The sequence below is a fragment of the Lycorma delicatula genome, chromosome 10 (assembly GCF_047948215.1).
Source record: "Lycorma delicatula isolate Av1 chromosome 10, ASM4794821v1, whole genome shotgun sequence".
Taxonomy (NCBI): domain Eukaryota; kingdom Metazoa; phylum Arthropoda; class Insecta; order Hemiptera; family Fulgoridae; genus Lycorma; species Lycorma delicatula.
In genome coordinates, this window is record NC_134464.1 from 8,456,583 (window position 1) to 8,474,289 (window position 17,707).

At 30.0% G+C, this 17,707-nt stretch overlaps 1 protein-coding gene across 4 annotated transcripts in view; it reads right to left on the reverse strand.

Annotated features, from left to right (window-relative positions):
- Window positions 1–17,707, reverse strand: part of LOC142331134 (speckle targeted PIP5K1A-regulated poly(A) polymerase-like) — an 86,259-nt gene that overhangs the window by 39,372 nt on the left and 29,180 nt on the right. The window contains exon 5 of one of the 4 annotated variants that reach the window (XM_075376827.1): window positions 7,418–12,370. The exons of the other annotated variants lie outside the window; for them this stretch is intronic. Coding sequence (XP_075232942.1) covers window positions 10,932–12,370 — 1,439 coding nt within the window. The 3' untranslated portion in view covers window positions 7,418–10,931. Of the gene's footprint in view, window positions 1–7,417; window positions 12,371–17,707 lie in introns of those variants that run through there. 4 annotated transcript variants of the gene reach the window in all.

Below are 17,707 nucleotides of genomic sequence, written 5' to 3' on the forward strand. Positions count from 1 at the left end.
AAATCTAGTAATCGAGTGAGTTTAGATTTCATTAATTAAAACGGTTAATTTATTTGTATTAAACTGATTCTTTTTTATTTTCTGCTGAAAAAGAATTAACCATTGCACTATAATGTAAAAACAAAAATGATCAAGCAAAAATTACTATTTTTCAAAAACAACAAGCAATCATACTATGGTCATCAAGAAAGTAAGAACTGTTTGTGTATCACATGCTGTAGGCTTCAATCAAACAAAGGGTCAAGGCCAGCTGGTCTTAGTTGTTCTCCTAGCACTATATCAAATTTTGTAATTCTATTGTGACAGACTGATTTTGAGTGTGTTTATAATGAATAAAAAAACTGAAAATCATGGTATACAATCAGTCATTTGTTTTTTGAATGTGCAAGATGTTCGTCCTGTGGAAATTTGTCAAATTACTGATATAATATGGTGACAATGTAATGAAGGAAATGTAAGGAAATTATGTCATTTATTTACAGGGAGAGCATCTGTTCATAACAAGCAACGTTCAGGACACCCTACTCTCATTATTGAACAGCTGAAACAGCTTGTAAGACAGGTATGTTAATGAGAACCAGTGTTTCACGTTAGAAAAAAAAACACAAGTCTGTCGCTCCATCATTCCTGAAGCAGTACCATAGAGATGGTGATGTAATGCTGGATCACTCAGTGACAAATGATGAAATGTGGGTTTTGCACTACATACCATATGGTAAATGTCAATTGCTTAAGTGGCATCATTCTCATCACCTTCAAAGTCAAAAAATTCAAACACACTTTCAAAATGCAAAATGATGGTCACTGGTCACAATTTTTTGGGATTGTCATAGTCTTACTGCGAGAGTTGAATTTTTACCTCGCAGAGACAATTAATGCTAACTCTTATTTGAAAATTTTTATGAAACTAACGTAATTCAGAATCAGCTGGTGTGGTCTTTTGACTTGAGGAGTGTTTGCTTCATGACAATGCATGTCTAAATGCAGCAAAAAACTTATGAACTTCTCAAAGGTTTTGGCGAGATGTTTTTGATAATCCTCCAGATCTTGCACTAAGTGATTTCTACCTGTTTATAAAATTGAAAGATTCTTGGTGAAATCTGCTATGAAAATGTTGATGTCAAGGTAGTTGTTTGTGAGTGAATTAACAGACTGGCAGCAGACTTCTCAAATGACAGCATACAAAAACTAGTGCCATGATTTGACAAATGCTTGAACTTAGGAGGTGAATATGTGGAAAAATATCTTAAAAATGTAGATTATAATGCATATATTAAAGTTAGAATAAATAAAATAAATTTTTTATAAAATAAAAACAGTTTTTATTTTCTGGATGTTTTGCCAGTGATGTAGAATCTACTCAGGGGAAGCGACAAAGAACAAGTATTGGATGTTCAAAAAAATCTGATTTTAACATCAGAAGAAGTGTGAAGCATTGAAGTGAAGTAAAAAAAAAAAGGTTTGAAATCTCCTCTGGAAGAGATTTAAAAAAGGAACACAATATAGAAATAAAATTCATAAAAAGATTTTACAGAGAATAAGACAATAAAACGATAATTACTAAATGAGTAACTAAATCTTGATTAACATGTTTGCTGCAGTATTTGTCCCTATTTTTCTACCAAATAACACTCATTTAAGAAATAGATTACAAACAATTTGAAGCATTGTGTATAAATAGTAACCTTTTTGTGAAAGGTTGCATCATATGATGTGGAGTTATTGAGAAATATCAAAAGAAATGATCATCGGTAGAGACCAGGGAAAATAACAGGACTAGAAATGAAGTGATCAGAAAATAAGTGTTTAAGAAATGAAACCGTTATCAGCATAAGAAAGAGGAATGGTGTGGCCAAGAAGGAAAAAAAATGCCAGTCAAGACTCTCGTGGAATGACTATGTTTTTGGAGCAATGAATAAACAAAAAGCTCAGTGAAAGTGGAAGCTTAGTTGCCAGAAATAGTCTACGGTAGCATAACCTAACAAACAAAAAGAAAAAAGTAGCGAACATTAACAAAAACTATCACACAAAAATAGTAGGTATGCACAAAATGAAAAATATGTTTCATTCTTCAATAATTTAATTTTTATATGATATTTTCTTTTCATTACATCAATGGACAGGCTGTTTGATAAAATCCAGCCTACTGACACAACTCATTTCTTTAGTAGAGGCATTAAATAAATTTTCTCTAATACAGTTAATACTCCCTTAAGAGCGGCTAACAGACTACTAGCTTGTGTTTTATAGGTAATCAATCTTTTGATCCATCCTTGAAAGTAAAAATAAATGTAGCATCATAATGTACAAATAAACTCTAATTTGACAATTATTATGTACTTTTCTTTTATTATTCGTGAATACTGAAGCTGTAACTGATGTACGGTAGTAATATCACAAGTTTTATGCCTTCCTAATTTTATATGATTTTAATATACATGGTTTTACCACTTGGTACAGTTGGTGTTAACTTACATATACATATATGTGTATGAATTCAGGTTCTAAACATAAATTTTACAAATATTTTTAAAATAAGAGACTAATATTAGCTACATTATCACATTAGCTGATACATACTTTGTTCAAATAAACTCGACAAATTAAAAATAAAATGATACCATAATTATAAATTATAAATGATACCATAACATTGTCAGACAATTGATGAAATTTCTATAGAAGATGCAACAGAAAAAGTTTATATTGAAGAATAAACAAAAACTGTTTTATATGTACATGTATAAAAACTACTAGTAAAAGCTAAATGCTCATCTATGGTATAAATGTATTTAAATATTAAATAAATCAACAAAATATAATTTATTCTTTAACATCAGAATTAAGAAAATATTTAATTAAAAATTAATATCCATGAGTGCTGAAGTCAATAGTTGAATGATTATTTTTAAAGAACAAATAATTTTTAAGATAAAACGAGCATTAACTCTGGTAAGTAAAACTTTTTAATATTAATATTATATATAAATAATATTTGATAAAGTAAATTATCATTTACTTAATTTGTAAATTAGTTAATTTTTTTTTACTTACTTCTTTACCATAAAATCTAGTGCTTAAATTTATACATATCACTGAAAGTTTTCAATTGATTACAGGCAGCATATAAATTTGTTTTCCAGGACTCACAATATTAGTTATTTTACAGTATTTTTTTTTTACACAGTATTAATTTATATAATCATTAAAAAAATAACAATTAATAAATGAGTAACTAAGTCCGATTAAAATGTTTGCTGCAGTATTTTTTTTAATCGTAGTAATTTTAAAAAATTACAAATTACACTCTAATTTGGTAGAGCGTAATTTTAATCAGAAATTTTACATATTTGGCTAGACAAACTACATTAATAAAATTCTTGTTCAGTAAGGTGCTACTTGCAGCAGTTAGTTCAAAATATTTTTTTCCTCAATGGTTTGAGCACATTTAAAAAGGATGTTATACCTTTAACAGATAACTATTGAAAGGATACTCAGGAACAGGAAGTAATGGAGAAGGGTGATTTTTCTTTTTGACCAAAAACAATGGCGTGCTATTTATTGGATCGACCCAAACCAATCTGCTGAGTTTTAATGACAAAAGCAAAGAATTAACTAATCTCTTCTTAGAATGCATAAGTAAAATCACATGATCATATCTGATCACAAGGATATTAAATCTGCAGAACAGTTGAGTATTCAAAAAAATATACAGAATATGTCAATTAGCTAATGAGGCCGGCAGATACTTTTACTTGCAGTAAAAACAGTCCAGAATGAAATGAAAATAGTTTTTGGAGTATACTTTCTCATGCGTGATATACTGAATCGGTAGGCTAGGTTTTTGCTTTACTAAGGTCAAAGAACTGGCTTTTACAAATCAGATCGATGAACAGATCAAAACTATTTCTATCCGAGGTAAACAAAGTTGAACTTTCCTTTCGAAAAACTATCAAACAATTTTAACATCAGATACCGTAACATCTCGATCAGCGAACAATTTATATCTTTGAATAATAATAAAAACAAACAGTTTAAAAATATTAAATATTTCACTCTAGAGAAGCTTTTTATTTCTATCAGTAATTATGAACCACAACTAAAACCGTATTCAAGAATCACATTAAAAAAATTCTTTAATAAAGTGAACAGCTTAACATCTTAATAAATACTTATTAAAATTCTTCATAACCGATACAGCTGCTGATGATTCCTAAAGTTCATAAGCATATCATTATATCACAAAACAACTGTTAGTTGAAATAAGTTTAAACCAATAGTTCTACCTGCCCGGTTAAAAAGTACGATGATTAATGTCAGAATAACCTGAATAAGGCGGCAAAGTAATACCACAAAATTCATATGAAAATATGCTGATATCTTATCCTTTAATCTGATAGAATAGGCAAATCCTGTTATATATTAAAGAAAAAAAAAAACTAAAAAGGTTTTAACCAATTCTAACTAAATATTGGCATTTCATGGTTCTGCTGTTCTCTAACTACTATTCCAGAAGGAATTTCTTCTTTCCAAAAAGGATATAATATAAAAATAGAAATGAAAACCATCAGTCAATACTTTCAACAATCAATGCTAAATTCATTTAACTACATAACCATCTATATCACACTAACTTAAAATATAACACTATAAAAGAATATCTATATATATTTTTTTCTGTAAGTAAAGAAAAAAACCTGTTTTAAGTATATATGCCAACACGTTATACCAACCATTACATACATAATACAAATAAAACAAAACTAAATTGAATATTAATAGACTGATATTTCCATTATAAAAAACAAAATAAGCTTATAAATAATAAATTTAATACTTAAATTACATTTACATTCTTTTGTAATGGAAAATATTGCCAAACCTTTTTTATAATATAACACTAATCAGTCTTTATTTATTTAACACACAATTATACAGCAGATTCCTTTTTTTTATTCACGGCAAATAACCCGATCAGTGGATTTATCCCCAGAACTGAAGATATAAAAGTTACAAGTGTATTTTAAAAGCAACTTTGGTGTTTTAATTATTTTAATACCTTAAGCACCAAACACCAGAAATATATTATTATATAGAACAGTACGTAATATTTTATATTCGATTTACAATAGACCAATAATCTACACAGTTAATTTTTTAAATTATTTTCAAGTAATTCAATGAACGTATGTAATCGATTAGTTGTAGAAAAAATTTGTTTGTAAAGTATACAGCAAACTTCTTTTATAAGTATTATTAAACATATTTCAATATTGAAAGTAGAAGAATTTATACCTATATGGTATCACTGTTTGTACAGCTTGTTAATCTTTGTCAAAAAATAAATTACTCGACGATATGGAAAATGAAAAAAACAAAAAATTACATGAACTCATTGAACAAGTCCTGGGAGAATATTTTAACTGTTGATAATGTAGATGGAAAACATTAAACATCTGTCAGTAATCCCTTCAATTAAAAGTGGTTATGGAAGGAAAAACTTTGTCTATATTGAAACCACGTTATGAGAATGAAGAAATAGCTGAAATAGGACAATGGTTACAGGGAGAAGGTTTTTGTGAACTAAATTTTCTTCTAAACAGAAGACAAAAAATGAACTATTGATGCCAGGTGATTAACAACAAACTTTTGGAATTTATAGAAGGATGCGATAGTGAAAGTGGAGAAAATAATAAAGATAAAAGATTCTACTTTATCTGAATTAATTTCTTTTAAGTGGTAAAAAAATTGAAATAATTTTAAGTGAAGAACTGAAAAGTGCTCACAATCAACTTTTTTTAGGAGAAATGAGGTTGTTTTGGTATTGCACAAAAAAGCAGAGGCAAAGAAATATGTTTAAAAACTACCTTAGTTTATAATAATTATGGAGATCAAAGCAAGGTGGTTTGGAAAATTTAGTCTTTAGGAGAATGGTATTGTAGGTATTTTAAATGAGGAGAAATCCCAAGCAGCTGGTTAAGGTAATAATCATTCATTACTTAAAAACGATAATATATGAAAGCATAAGACAAAAACATAAAACAAAAGAGACATATATGAAAATTATAGAGGAATCAGCCGATAGATAGTGCACATCAAATTTATGGTAGGATACTTATCAATAGATTGAAAGTAATTGATGAATGTGTAAATGAGGAAGAATAAATGGGTTTCAGAAGGGGCTGTTTGACAACAGATTCCATTTTTATAATTAAACAGTCGATTGAAAAAAGAAGGTATAAATTTGCAAACACGTATTGTAGTTATCAATTTGAATGCTTTTGACAGCGTAGATAGAAAGAAGTTATTAAAGAGATGATTTTCTTTTCACTTCATCAAAACTATTATTAAAAGTTTGTATGATGGTACTTCAGTTGGTATTGTCTTGGAAAATAGAGTGAGAACAAATACTGAGACCAACAGAAAAGTTGAACAGGGCTGCAGTATCTCTTAGAAATTTAATATTTATTTAAATGATACACAGATGGAGACAAATTTTTGATTCGGAGATACAGCTAAATGGTGAGAAGCACAAATCATCATAATTGCATATGCAGATGACATCATTGAACAAGAATGTGAAAATACGGTTTCATCAGTATAAGTATGACTTAAAGATATCTACTCAGAAGTTAATGGCTTTCTGTGGAAAACACCTAGTGAGATAGAGATATGTGATACTGTAGAAAATGGCAAGCTCCATTATTTAGGAGTCCAATATCTTTTACATAAGACAAGGATGTGACAATTTAATCTTAAGTTTAAGAAATTAGTGAAACGATTCATAGAACTGTAAAGCACAAGCTCAGGAGAGAAACTAAATTTAAGTTCTATAAGACCATGGTTGCATCGATTTTATTGCGTGAAAAAGAAACTAAGGCACTCAATAAAAGAGAAAAAGATTGACAGAGCTGCAGAGATAAGATTCCTCAGAGCAGTGGGGGCTGTAGACTATTGAAGAAAATACCAAATGAAAATATGACATGATTTGAACAGTTTTTAATTTGGAGGAATAAGATAAATTGGTGTGGATAACTAGATCGATTACCTCACATGACCTTAGAATATTGGTCAGAATGTCATAGAATTGCCCAATGAGAAGATGATTTTTGGAACAGGCAACATTGCCACATAATTCTTGAAAAGAATAAATAATCAGGTTACTTTAAAGAGGAATTTAATTATTAAAACTAAATATTAAGGAAACAGTCTTTATAATTTTAATTGTGACTTCTATATTATCAAGTTGTTTATAGGAATATTATGTTTACTACATCAACTTATTAGGTAACTAGCCGGTCATGTCTATATATGAAGTTAAATAAAATTACATGGTATTCTGATTTGTTTAATATTATTGGTTTTACTGTATATTTAGAATTGAATGCACAAAAAAATACAACAAACAATCTCAGTCTTTAATTTTTTTTTTTTTTTTTTTTTTTTTTTTTTTTTTTTTTGTTGAAACAATTTTTAATGGAAGTACATAATTGTTTTTTATTTATTTATAATTTAGATCATATGGAAAGTAAGCAGAACTTACCATAGCTTGCTTTCTTAATGCAAATTCAAAAATATCAAAGACAATTAATATATATAAAAAAAAAAAAACATTTTTAGCAACTGCAAAAAATTATTTTTTAATTCCAAATCTATTTTTAATTAAAAGACAACAATAGATTCTTACTACAATTTTATAATCAGAACATAACCTCAAGTTTTATGTTTAATTAATGTCTTAACTTAAATAGATTTTACTGTAACATATTCATGTGTAAATTACGAGACTACTGAACAATAATGTATGTGTAAAGTATGTTTCTGTACACAGTTTTAATACTGTGATAGCATAGGAAAGTTTTAATATTATTGAAAACACCAAGCAATAAAAAAAAAATTAATTAACCACAAAAAATAATACACACTACCATTCTACTACATTATTTATTTCAGATAGGTTTTGCTCACAACACATAAGATTATTACAAAACATTAGAAAATAGCAACTTAAAAAAAGGTCAATCATGAATTTCATCAAATTATTTATATTCAGCAAACATCTTTATACATTATATACACCATTTTTATTTTAATACATTAGCCAGTATAAAGCGTATATCTGAAGAAAAGAAAAAAAAAATCATACCTTGGCCAAGGATAAATCACTACTTTTTTCAGCTATGTATAGCAGCTGAAAGCAAGATCTGGTAGGTCAAGCAAACCTAGGCAGTACTAGAGAAGTACAAGACTAGAACACTGCTATAAAGGACTTAAGAGACAGAAAAACTTAGCTATACAAGACAACACAAGAAAAGGGAAAACAAAAGGAAAGATAAGTAGAGATGAAAATTGTGATTTTGGCATGATGATTTTTATTTAATTGAGCTGAAGTCTGTCCTAGCCCCACTGGACTGTTTTTTATTCAGTCTTGTTCTTGACTCTACTGGCTTACCTCACTACTTGCTGCAGAGTTATGTAGTCTTAATCTCAAGAAAGGTGTCCTAGAATCCCCAGCTAATTTCTGGCCTATTTCTATTCCCTTTGTAATTATTTCCCCACGCACCACCGGCTGCATTCTGCATCTTCTAGAAGGAAAAGTATCTGTGATCCAGGGCTCCAGTGAAGGGAAAACTGACTCGTCCTAAAGATATAGATCGAGATGGCAGCTAGTTTTTTAAGAACTTACAGTGCTGGGAATCGGCAACAAAACTGCAGACAACGTACACAGCAAAGACTTCCTCAACAAGACTCATCTCATTCCCAGGAAGAGAGTGAGAAGCATCAGATGAACCGTATGGAGAGATGGACTTGTGCCTCCAAAAAGGATTGTGGAGGGTTAGGGCATCAGTAAAGTACCCGAAGACGTGGGAGCTATATAAGCAATCATAAATGAAAAAGCTACCCTGAGGAGTTTTTCCGAAGAAGATGTGGCCGATTTAAACGATAGCTCTGAGCTGTGCAAGAAGATTCTAAACTGTGTAATGACCATTGTCTTGTACTCCTGTTTCTTACAAACTCCTTTTACAGACTGAAGGGTCTGATTACCAGCACGAGATATGAAATGTAAACTGTGAAACTTATCTTCAATCAAGGTAGTTAAAGTTTCCGTTCCGGCTAACAATAACATTCCCTATTCCAACCCGCATTGGCTTTAGAAACATTCACATCTGCCTCACATGAGTCCAGGTAGGCATGATTTTGGTTAACTCTAAGACCAGCCTTAACCTTTCACATTGCAGCCTTTCTTAACTAAAGAAAGATTGCAGTCTGCACATACATGTTCTTAACCGCAGGCAGAGGAGTACAGTAGTAGCACAAACCGCACTGCTGACAAGATGAATATCACTAACGGCAGAAGCTGAGAACTAGAATGGGTGTGAGGATTTTTCTGGTTACTGGGAGTTAGGTTGGAGCCATAAAACATCAGATATGACTAGTTCCTTTTCTACTTATTTCATAATATACAAAACACAACACCTCCCCAAGTAACACCTAATAAAACAATTACAATAACTGATAAATTATACATATTCAAGCAGCCTATAAACATTTAATAAAATAAGTGTAACAAAAGAAAAATCGGCTAATAAAAAACATAATTAACAGAAACGCATTTTAACATATACATATAAATAAGTCTCTTTTTTGTAAGGTTTTGAACTTTTTTTAAGTAATAACTGGTATTACAAATGAAACTGAATAACAACAGGTTAAGGATGAAATGACAACATTCTTATAAAAGCTGGAGGGTTGCACAACAAGATTAGGGTAATTCCCCAGAGAAAAATAACTTAGTTAGAAGTACGCACAAGTTAGAATTTTTGAGAGAATTTGGATGTAAACTTTAAGGAGCCATTAAAGGGAAGCATAATAAATTTATTTCATTTTTTCCGTGCTGTATTTTGAAGAATATCATAAGAAAACAATTTATTAAGATTTAAGAAAAAAAAATTATCTAGTCACATTCACATGGTTGGTTTTGAACGCTGAAAAAAGCAAGGGAATTTTTTCTATGAGCAAAAGAATAATTATCATTTTTGAAGCTAAGAAATGAATCAAATGCTTTTCATAAGCTTTAATGTGCTTTTATAAGCATGTTTAAAATAAAGGCTGAAATACTTTTACGGTTTACGTACTGTGACTGATAGGGCAAACTTATATAATTTTATGAATTTCATTTTTTTTCAAATAAAACTTTAAAATGCAAATTAATATTTATTTACTTGCTTAGTTACAGTAACGCCTACAGGCTTACACTTGATTACGTAAATTTTTTTTTTAATTGAAAAACTAATGTTGGAATATCTGAAAACTGTCATGCTTGACTGGGTTTGAACCAGAGCCTTCTGTATGAATGCAGAAACGCTACGATTCTGCCATCGAGGTCGACAAATCTCTTTACTGTATCAAACTGTAGCAAAAGTAAAAAGTACTTGCATTTTCTTTTTTTTTAATATTCTCCACAGTTTAACAAAAAAGTTAGTTTCAACATTTATTTTTATGTTTCTATTTGAATTCATCTCACAAAATCCTATCATTTAAGTTTACATCCAAATACATGAGCGATGACATGAACTTTTAATTAACTACTTTTAAATCATTGGGATTAGTTTATATATACCACTCGGGAAAAAAATTATCTAGTTACTGGAAGAATAATAAGTATATTAATGCTAATTAAGGCAAATCTTAAATCTTTTAACGTAATCTATATTTGTAGTAACTATGAATATAAAAACTATTTGCAAACCCGCTGATCAATATATAATTCATTAATTCTTAATATTTGGTTTTCTATTTTTTCCTCCTGCGATTGTTATTTTTACTATGACTTACATTACTAGGAAACTGAGTTTTACATTTGATATTTTTAAGCTCAGATATAACATTATTAGTATCAAACTTACAAAGAGGTATTGTAAAATTATTAGCTAATTATTTGTAAAGCCGTTACGATCAATATATGTAAAAGCTACTCTACAAAACTGTTCTATATTGATATTAATCCATGAAGTAAATGAAACAAAACTACTGAATGTTCGTTCATTAATATCAATAAATGATAAAGAAATTCTGGGAGGATTAAGATCAGGATAAAATAACATAATGAAGTTGGCTTTAAAATCACACCACGAATTGGTGTACTTATCGACAATATAATCTGATATTTTAATTTCATTTTCTAAACAATTTACTTCATTCATTAGATGTAAAATTTTTTCAACTTTTCTTCTATCGCTAAAGACTGGGTAACTAGTTTCACAATAAAGATTTAAGTCTGATAAACCATTTTTTAACTCGCTATTTTCTGCAGATTGTTCAACATTTTGTTGGTAAGAGATTTTGAATTTAAATACTTTTTCGAATATTAGTAAAATCGATTCCTTCATGTATTTGAACCATTTCAATATATACTGATCATTTATCAATTCATCTTCATTATGACCGATTAGAGGAATATGAAATATCGATATGTCTTTCACTAATTTATCATCGACAACAAAATTTTTTGGTTCATCAATTATTGGGCGAGCAAAAAGTTCCTGAAGTAAATCTTTTATTTTACTTCTCCTAAATACAAATTCCCTGGTATATCCACAATACCAGAAAAATTTGGTGATGAATTTCTCAGAAATTCCTTTAGTAATATTGAAAGAAAGATTAAAAGGATCCTGTACACATAACAGAATGTTCACTGAAAATCTTGATTCGTGAGGATACTTTTTAACATATTCTTTATAATTATTGAATTCTTCTGGTAAATTAGAAAACAAATCAGAATCATGGCCATAATTTTCTCTGAAACAATCTTTTTCGATAAGTCGACCAATCAGTGGACAAATAATATAATTTTTATAATCAAATTTAGAATAATATTCAAAAAATTCACTAAGAAGTTCATAAACTGATAATGAATTTTTAATCGGGGGAATTTTAGTTTTATCACTACTAAAACTACATTCCCAGCTGTTAATAAATTGTTTTTTAATGACTAGATCTTGTAAAAATTTAACAGACGGTAAAATCGGATTTTCTAATTGTTGAAGATAAAAAATAATCATCATTATTAGTGCAAAATTAGGAAAATAACGTGTAGTTGTAATATCATGATATTTTCCCCAATATTTAATCAACATAAAAAGTGGTCTCAGTCTTTTGTCCAAAGAAAGTAAATATTTAATTAAATAACAATGATTAATGCCGATCTTATCATTAAAGGCAACATCGCATGAAATATCAGTTTCTATATGTTTAAATTTTATAATTGGTGCTCTAGCATTTGCCACTTTAATAATATTTGTATAAAGATCACGTTTTATCATTACATTAGTATGTTTGGCAACAAAATTTATCGAAGGTTGTCCATTAGCTGAAAGAAAAGCAAAGAAAACATCTATTAACAATAGATTTAAAATACACTTTTTTTTTGCAAAATTTATCATATTCTAAATAAAAATTTTGACAAGATTGACGACAAATTAAATCAATTATATGCTTTTCCCCTGCCATCACATTTCCAGACTTAGCATGAAAATTTAAAATTAACTGCATATTAACATTTCAATAAATCAAATGAAGCAGTTAAAAGCCAAACTAGTGACATAAATGTTATGATTCAATGGATCAAAATACTAATTTCAAATTTTTTTTCATATAAAAAAAACTTTTAGCAATTCCTTTAAATTGGGTACCTACTTCAACAATGATGTACTGCCATTTAGGTAATTGTTTCTATTACCCCGGCTGGTGGGTGTAAAAGTTCTGATTTGATCTTAATGCCTGTGACCATCGTAATAATGTTGCAGTTGTGACTTCAATAGCTTTCTAATTACATGTAAAATTTACAAATTGTTTTGTTTTCTTTTATGAAAATGAGAACAAAGAAACATAAAAACATATTAAGCAAAATTTTCTCTTTATCTCATGTGTTATGTAGTTACGTAATACGTGACAAATGAACACAGAAAACCGAGATGCATGACCCCTATATACCCATGAATATACAGATTGTCTGTAAAGTCCTATACCATAGATGAAATTTTAATATCTCTGTTTTGATTTGTCTCGTTGCAGTAATCAGTAATGATGCTGTCAGGGGAACATGTAAAAAGCATCCTGCTGTGTGATCATGAAGGTTATTCATATAGTGATGTTAGTAATAAAATTAATTGACATCCCAAACACCAACTGTTATCACATAGTGCAGTGAGAAGATTACTTGACAAGGAGAAGTGTAATGTTGCTGATTTACCCATCGGGAGGGCCATGGACTGAAGATGCAGTACAAGCTGTGATCGCTAAGGTCTGCGGCAGTCCAAACAAGTCAATGTTCCCCTGGAACTAAATGTTCCTTGATCCGCTGTCCATGATATCCTGAGGAAGGAAAAATTTCACTATTCAAGCTCCAAATCCTGCAATACTTATCAGAAGATGATCCTGATCATAGGATAGAAATGTGCGGGTAGTTTTTGGAAAAGAAGCCAAAAGACAAAATCTGCTCTATCAGTCAGAGGGGAACCCCTCATTGGTAAATCCCTCCATAAAGCACAGGTCTGATCATGTAGCAATATGGTGTGGCACCTGGAATGATCATATCATTGGCTCATACTTTTTTGAAGGAAATGTGGGTGGTGAAAAGTATCTGCAAATACTTAAGAAATTAGCAGATGCCTATACTGAATATCATTAGAAAATATCTGAATGATTCATCCTAGATGGAGCCCCACCACACTACATGATACTGGTTGAATGAATCCTTATCTGTACATTGGATCAGTTAATTAGTTAGTTATAAAGGACCAGTTGAATGGGTTCCAGTCACCAGATTTGAATCCACTGGACTTTTCATTCTGGGGTATCTTAAGTCATGGGTGTACAGTGGGAAGATTAATGATGTGGCTCTATGCATCAGGACTGATGACGAATGCCATGCTGTAGACAATCATTATGGTTCCAGTGTGTTAAACAACCAAAACTGTATGGAATTTGATGGACATAATCAACAAATACTGTGATTTCACCTTGGCAGAAGACGTTTCAGAGACTTTATGTATTGAATGATATACAAGATCCTGAAAAAATCTCCCACTTGTTAAGTTATATGATTACCTCTGACAGGTTACATGAAGTTATAATAGGCTGCAATATAATAAGTAATTCATGATCAGTAATTGCATAGTTCAACCTATATATAAAACAACCAACTTTTTTCACTTAAGTGTGATTAAAAAAATTCCATGTCATTCTACTGAATGCTGGTTATGTTAATGCAACAAATCCAATGACGTTATCAATGATTAAGTAAAAGTTGACAATGAAATTACAGTTTCCGAATATCCCGACAACTTAGAAATTATCATCGGGATGATAATTGTAAATAAACAAAACACAATGACCTTGTAAAATAAAATAATAAGCAAATTGTTGTTGATGGTAACAGTTACAAAAGTTACTGACTGACTAAGCATCCTGAATATGTGGAAACTTCTGTTGAAGACATGAGACATTTTAGAAGGGAAAAAGAAATTACAGGATTCTTATCCTAATATGTTTTTTGGTGCATTTCTAAAACAGCTTAAATTCAAAAATATAGAATTTCCTTTTTTCTTTAGTCAGAGTATTCATTAGTCGTCACTGTAAAAAAATTATGGTGTGTGGGTTTGTTTGTTTATTTGTTGTATCTGCTCACATTTTTATTTTAGCTACACAGAGCGCACCAATGGTGGTGCGTCAGGTGGCTGCACATGGTTTCATCAACACCTCACTCCCACTAGAAGCAGCCTGTTGTCAATTAATTTACAGATTGTTTAATTTAATTTGTAAGTGTGGATTATTTTTATTTATACTTGTATTTTATGTTTGTATTTTTATTTACTTATTATTTATTAATAAAAGAAAGGGATTGATTATTAGTTAATATTTATAAGTAAAAAAATAAGCATCTTTATTTAGCGTGAGAGAGCTGTTGCACATAGCTCCATCCACGACTCGCCCGCTAGAAGTAGTCTGTTGTCAATTAACCCTTGCAGAACCGAGGATACACTTGGTACATCAAGGACCACGGTGGGTGGGGCTAGAGGCCCTGCATGAAAATAGGACTTTAATTAGGTAATAAGGTATTTTACTTTGTTTTTTAGACAATACAGTAATAACAAATAAATTATCTAAATATTAGTTTATTTGAACATTACAAGTTAAAAATTGGAAATGCATAAAAAAATTTTTTTTTTTAATTTATTCAGTCATTTTCATAACTGGTTTACAATTTTGGCAAATTACTTCTTTTTTTAACCCTTGTAGGACCCTTGGTCCTGCAAGGGTTAATTTACAGATTGTTTAATTTAATTTCTAAGGATACATATTATATATTATATTTGTATTTTTATTTACTTATTATTATTTATTAATAAAAGAAAGGGATTATTAGTTAATATTTAGCAGTAAAAAAAAAGGATTCTTTATTTAGCAAGAGAGAGCCGTTGCAAACAGACCCATCCACGACTCTCTCCTGCTAGAAGCAGTGTATTCTCAATTAATTTACAGATTATATTTAATTTCTAATCGCAACTACTTTTTTATAATTCATATTTGTATTTCTATTTGTTTATTATAATTATTATTATTAATTTCATTTATTTCATTAAACGAAATGGATTTAGTTAATATTTAGCAGTAAAAATACGTATTTTTGATTTAGTGGAAGAGAGTCGTCGTTTGTATGCTGCCACCCGGCATATCCTGCAGTCCACTTTGCACCAATAGCAGCAACTGGACTGGCAACAAACAACTTCACATGAACACACGTAAGACTAAACAAAAAGAACGGCGTCCGTAAGCCAACTCCTTGTTATCAATATGGCTAGCACTAAACATTATAATTCTATTATAAGCCTATTTTAAATATAAAAAACCAAAATGTTTATAAAAATATTCTCTACACACCAATATTTCTTTTCTTAAAATATTTCTGTAAAATATATACTACTGTCATAAACATGAGGATAGATCTGTGCCCCCTGTGTCTGTTTAGCAAGGGGGACAGCCCCCTGGCTAAACAGACAAGGTATTTTAATACTAAAGTGTGCCGGTCAGGCTCACTTCCCTGGCTGGACTGGCTATTTAACATTTTACTTTTAATAAAACAAAAATATAGAATTTTCACTTCACTAGCAATGATCTACAAAAATGAATGTACAAAGTTTCTGTTACTATTTTAATATTTTCTATTTTTCTATCACATGATGTTTTTATAATAACAGACTGTTTTTAGATCTACTGGCAAACAACTTTTTGGAAGTTTGATTAACTAAGATTTATATTTTAATCAGTTTAATAAATCTTCATTCTGTAGATAATAAATTGTGTTCATTCCACAGAATTTTTTCTAATTATGCCATTGGAAAAACAGGGATTCTTTTGATATTTCAAATTATCAGTAAACAAATAAAATAGCAGTTCAAAATCCTGAGTGTATTAGAGATTGATCATATAAAAATATGATCCATTGGTTAATACTTTTACCAGGATATATTCAATAATGGAAACTCATTACTGCTATGGAAAGTGGAACCCAAATGCGCTTGAGGATTACTACTGCAGAATGAAAGGATATTCTAGAGGAGATTCTATTTTAAAATGATACCCGTACTGCTTTCTCAGATTCATTTAAAGCTGCTTTCGAAGTTCAAACCCTTTATTGGCCTATGTATTTGTGATCAGTTTCCTTCTTTGATTTTTGCCTCGCTGATCCTGGGAAACTTTGTTTTAAGATATAAGAAACCTTGACCATTACGAGCCACTGCTTCGACAAAATTTTTCATCGAATCAAATTTTATGCGTAATGGTGGAAGATAACATATTTTTCTGTTTCACAAGAGTTTCTTTTTCTTCCCACTTACAAGTGCTTCTCTCTTTGGCCAGTATTAATGTAAGAGTTTTTCCTGAATCTATTGTCCAATTCAACAGAAACAACACTTGCTTATTATATCAGCTGCGGTCCTAATAAAATGGCCATTATCTTTAGATCTCTATATATGTACCCAGAATATTTTTTTTATACTGTATCATCATTAGTAAAATTTTTATTAACATAATTGCCTTCATTTGTGAAGGAGAAATTTTAAATAAATTAAGATCATGAACCAGATTTTTAAGTTCTAGTTTTGTTTTTCTAAGCGAAAAACGCTTTCACGTTACCATCGCTCAGACAATATATGTAATAAACAAAAATATATCACATTACACATCTCGATTAAAATAATGTTACCACAGCTTTATGGCAAACGGCATGAATAACTGAAACATACTACAGTAATTCGAATACTAAACAGACAGCCCTACGAAATTGTAAAACATAACATTTCATTATCCCCTAGAATAGTTTGCATGTTAGCACTTAGGTTAAATTTGCAATGCAATGCAATGCAATGCAGCATAACAGAAACAATCCACAAGGATGTGATGCACTGTTAGTTGGCAGTTGCAGCGTGTACAAATGGGTGGAACTGTTTGTGTCGTCAGATATCAATGTGTGAGCCTAGTGTACCCTATTCATAAATGGAAAATAATAACATCCTCTTGAGGGTTATTTCTCCATGAGTAGCCCCACAATTGAGTTTTGGTTTAGGAATTTTGTGAAGTTCAATACGCTCACCTTGAAAATCTTGATTTTCTTCTTTTTCATCAATATCTAAATCACCATAAACTT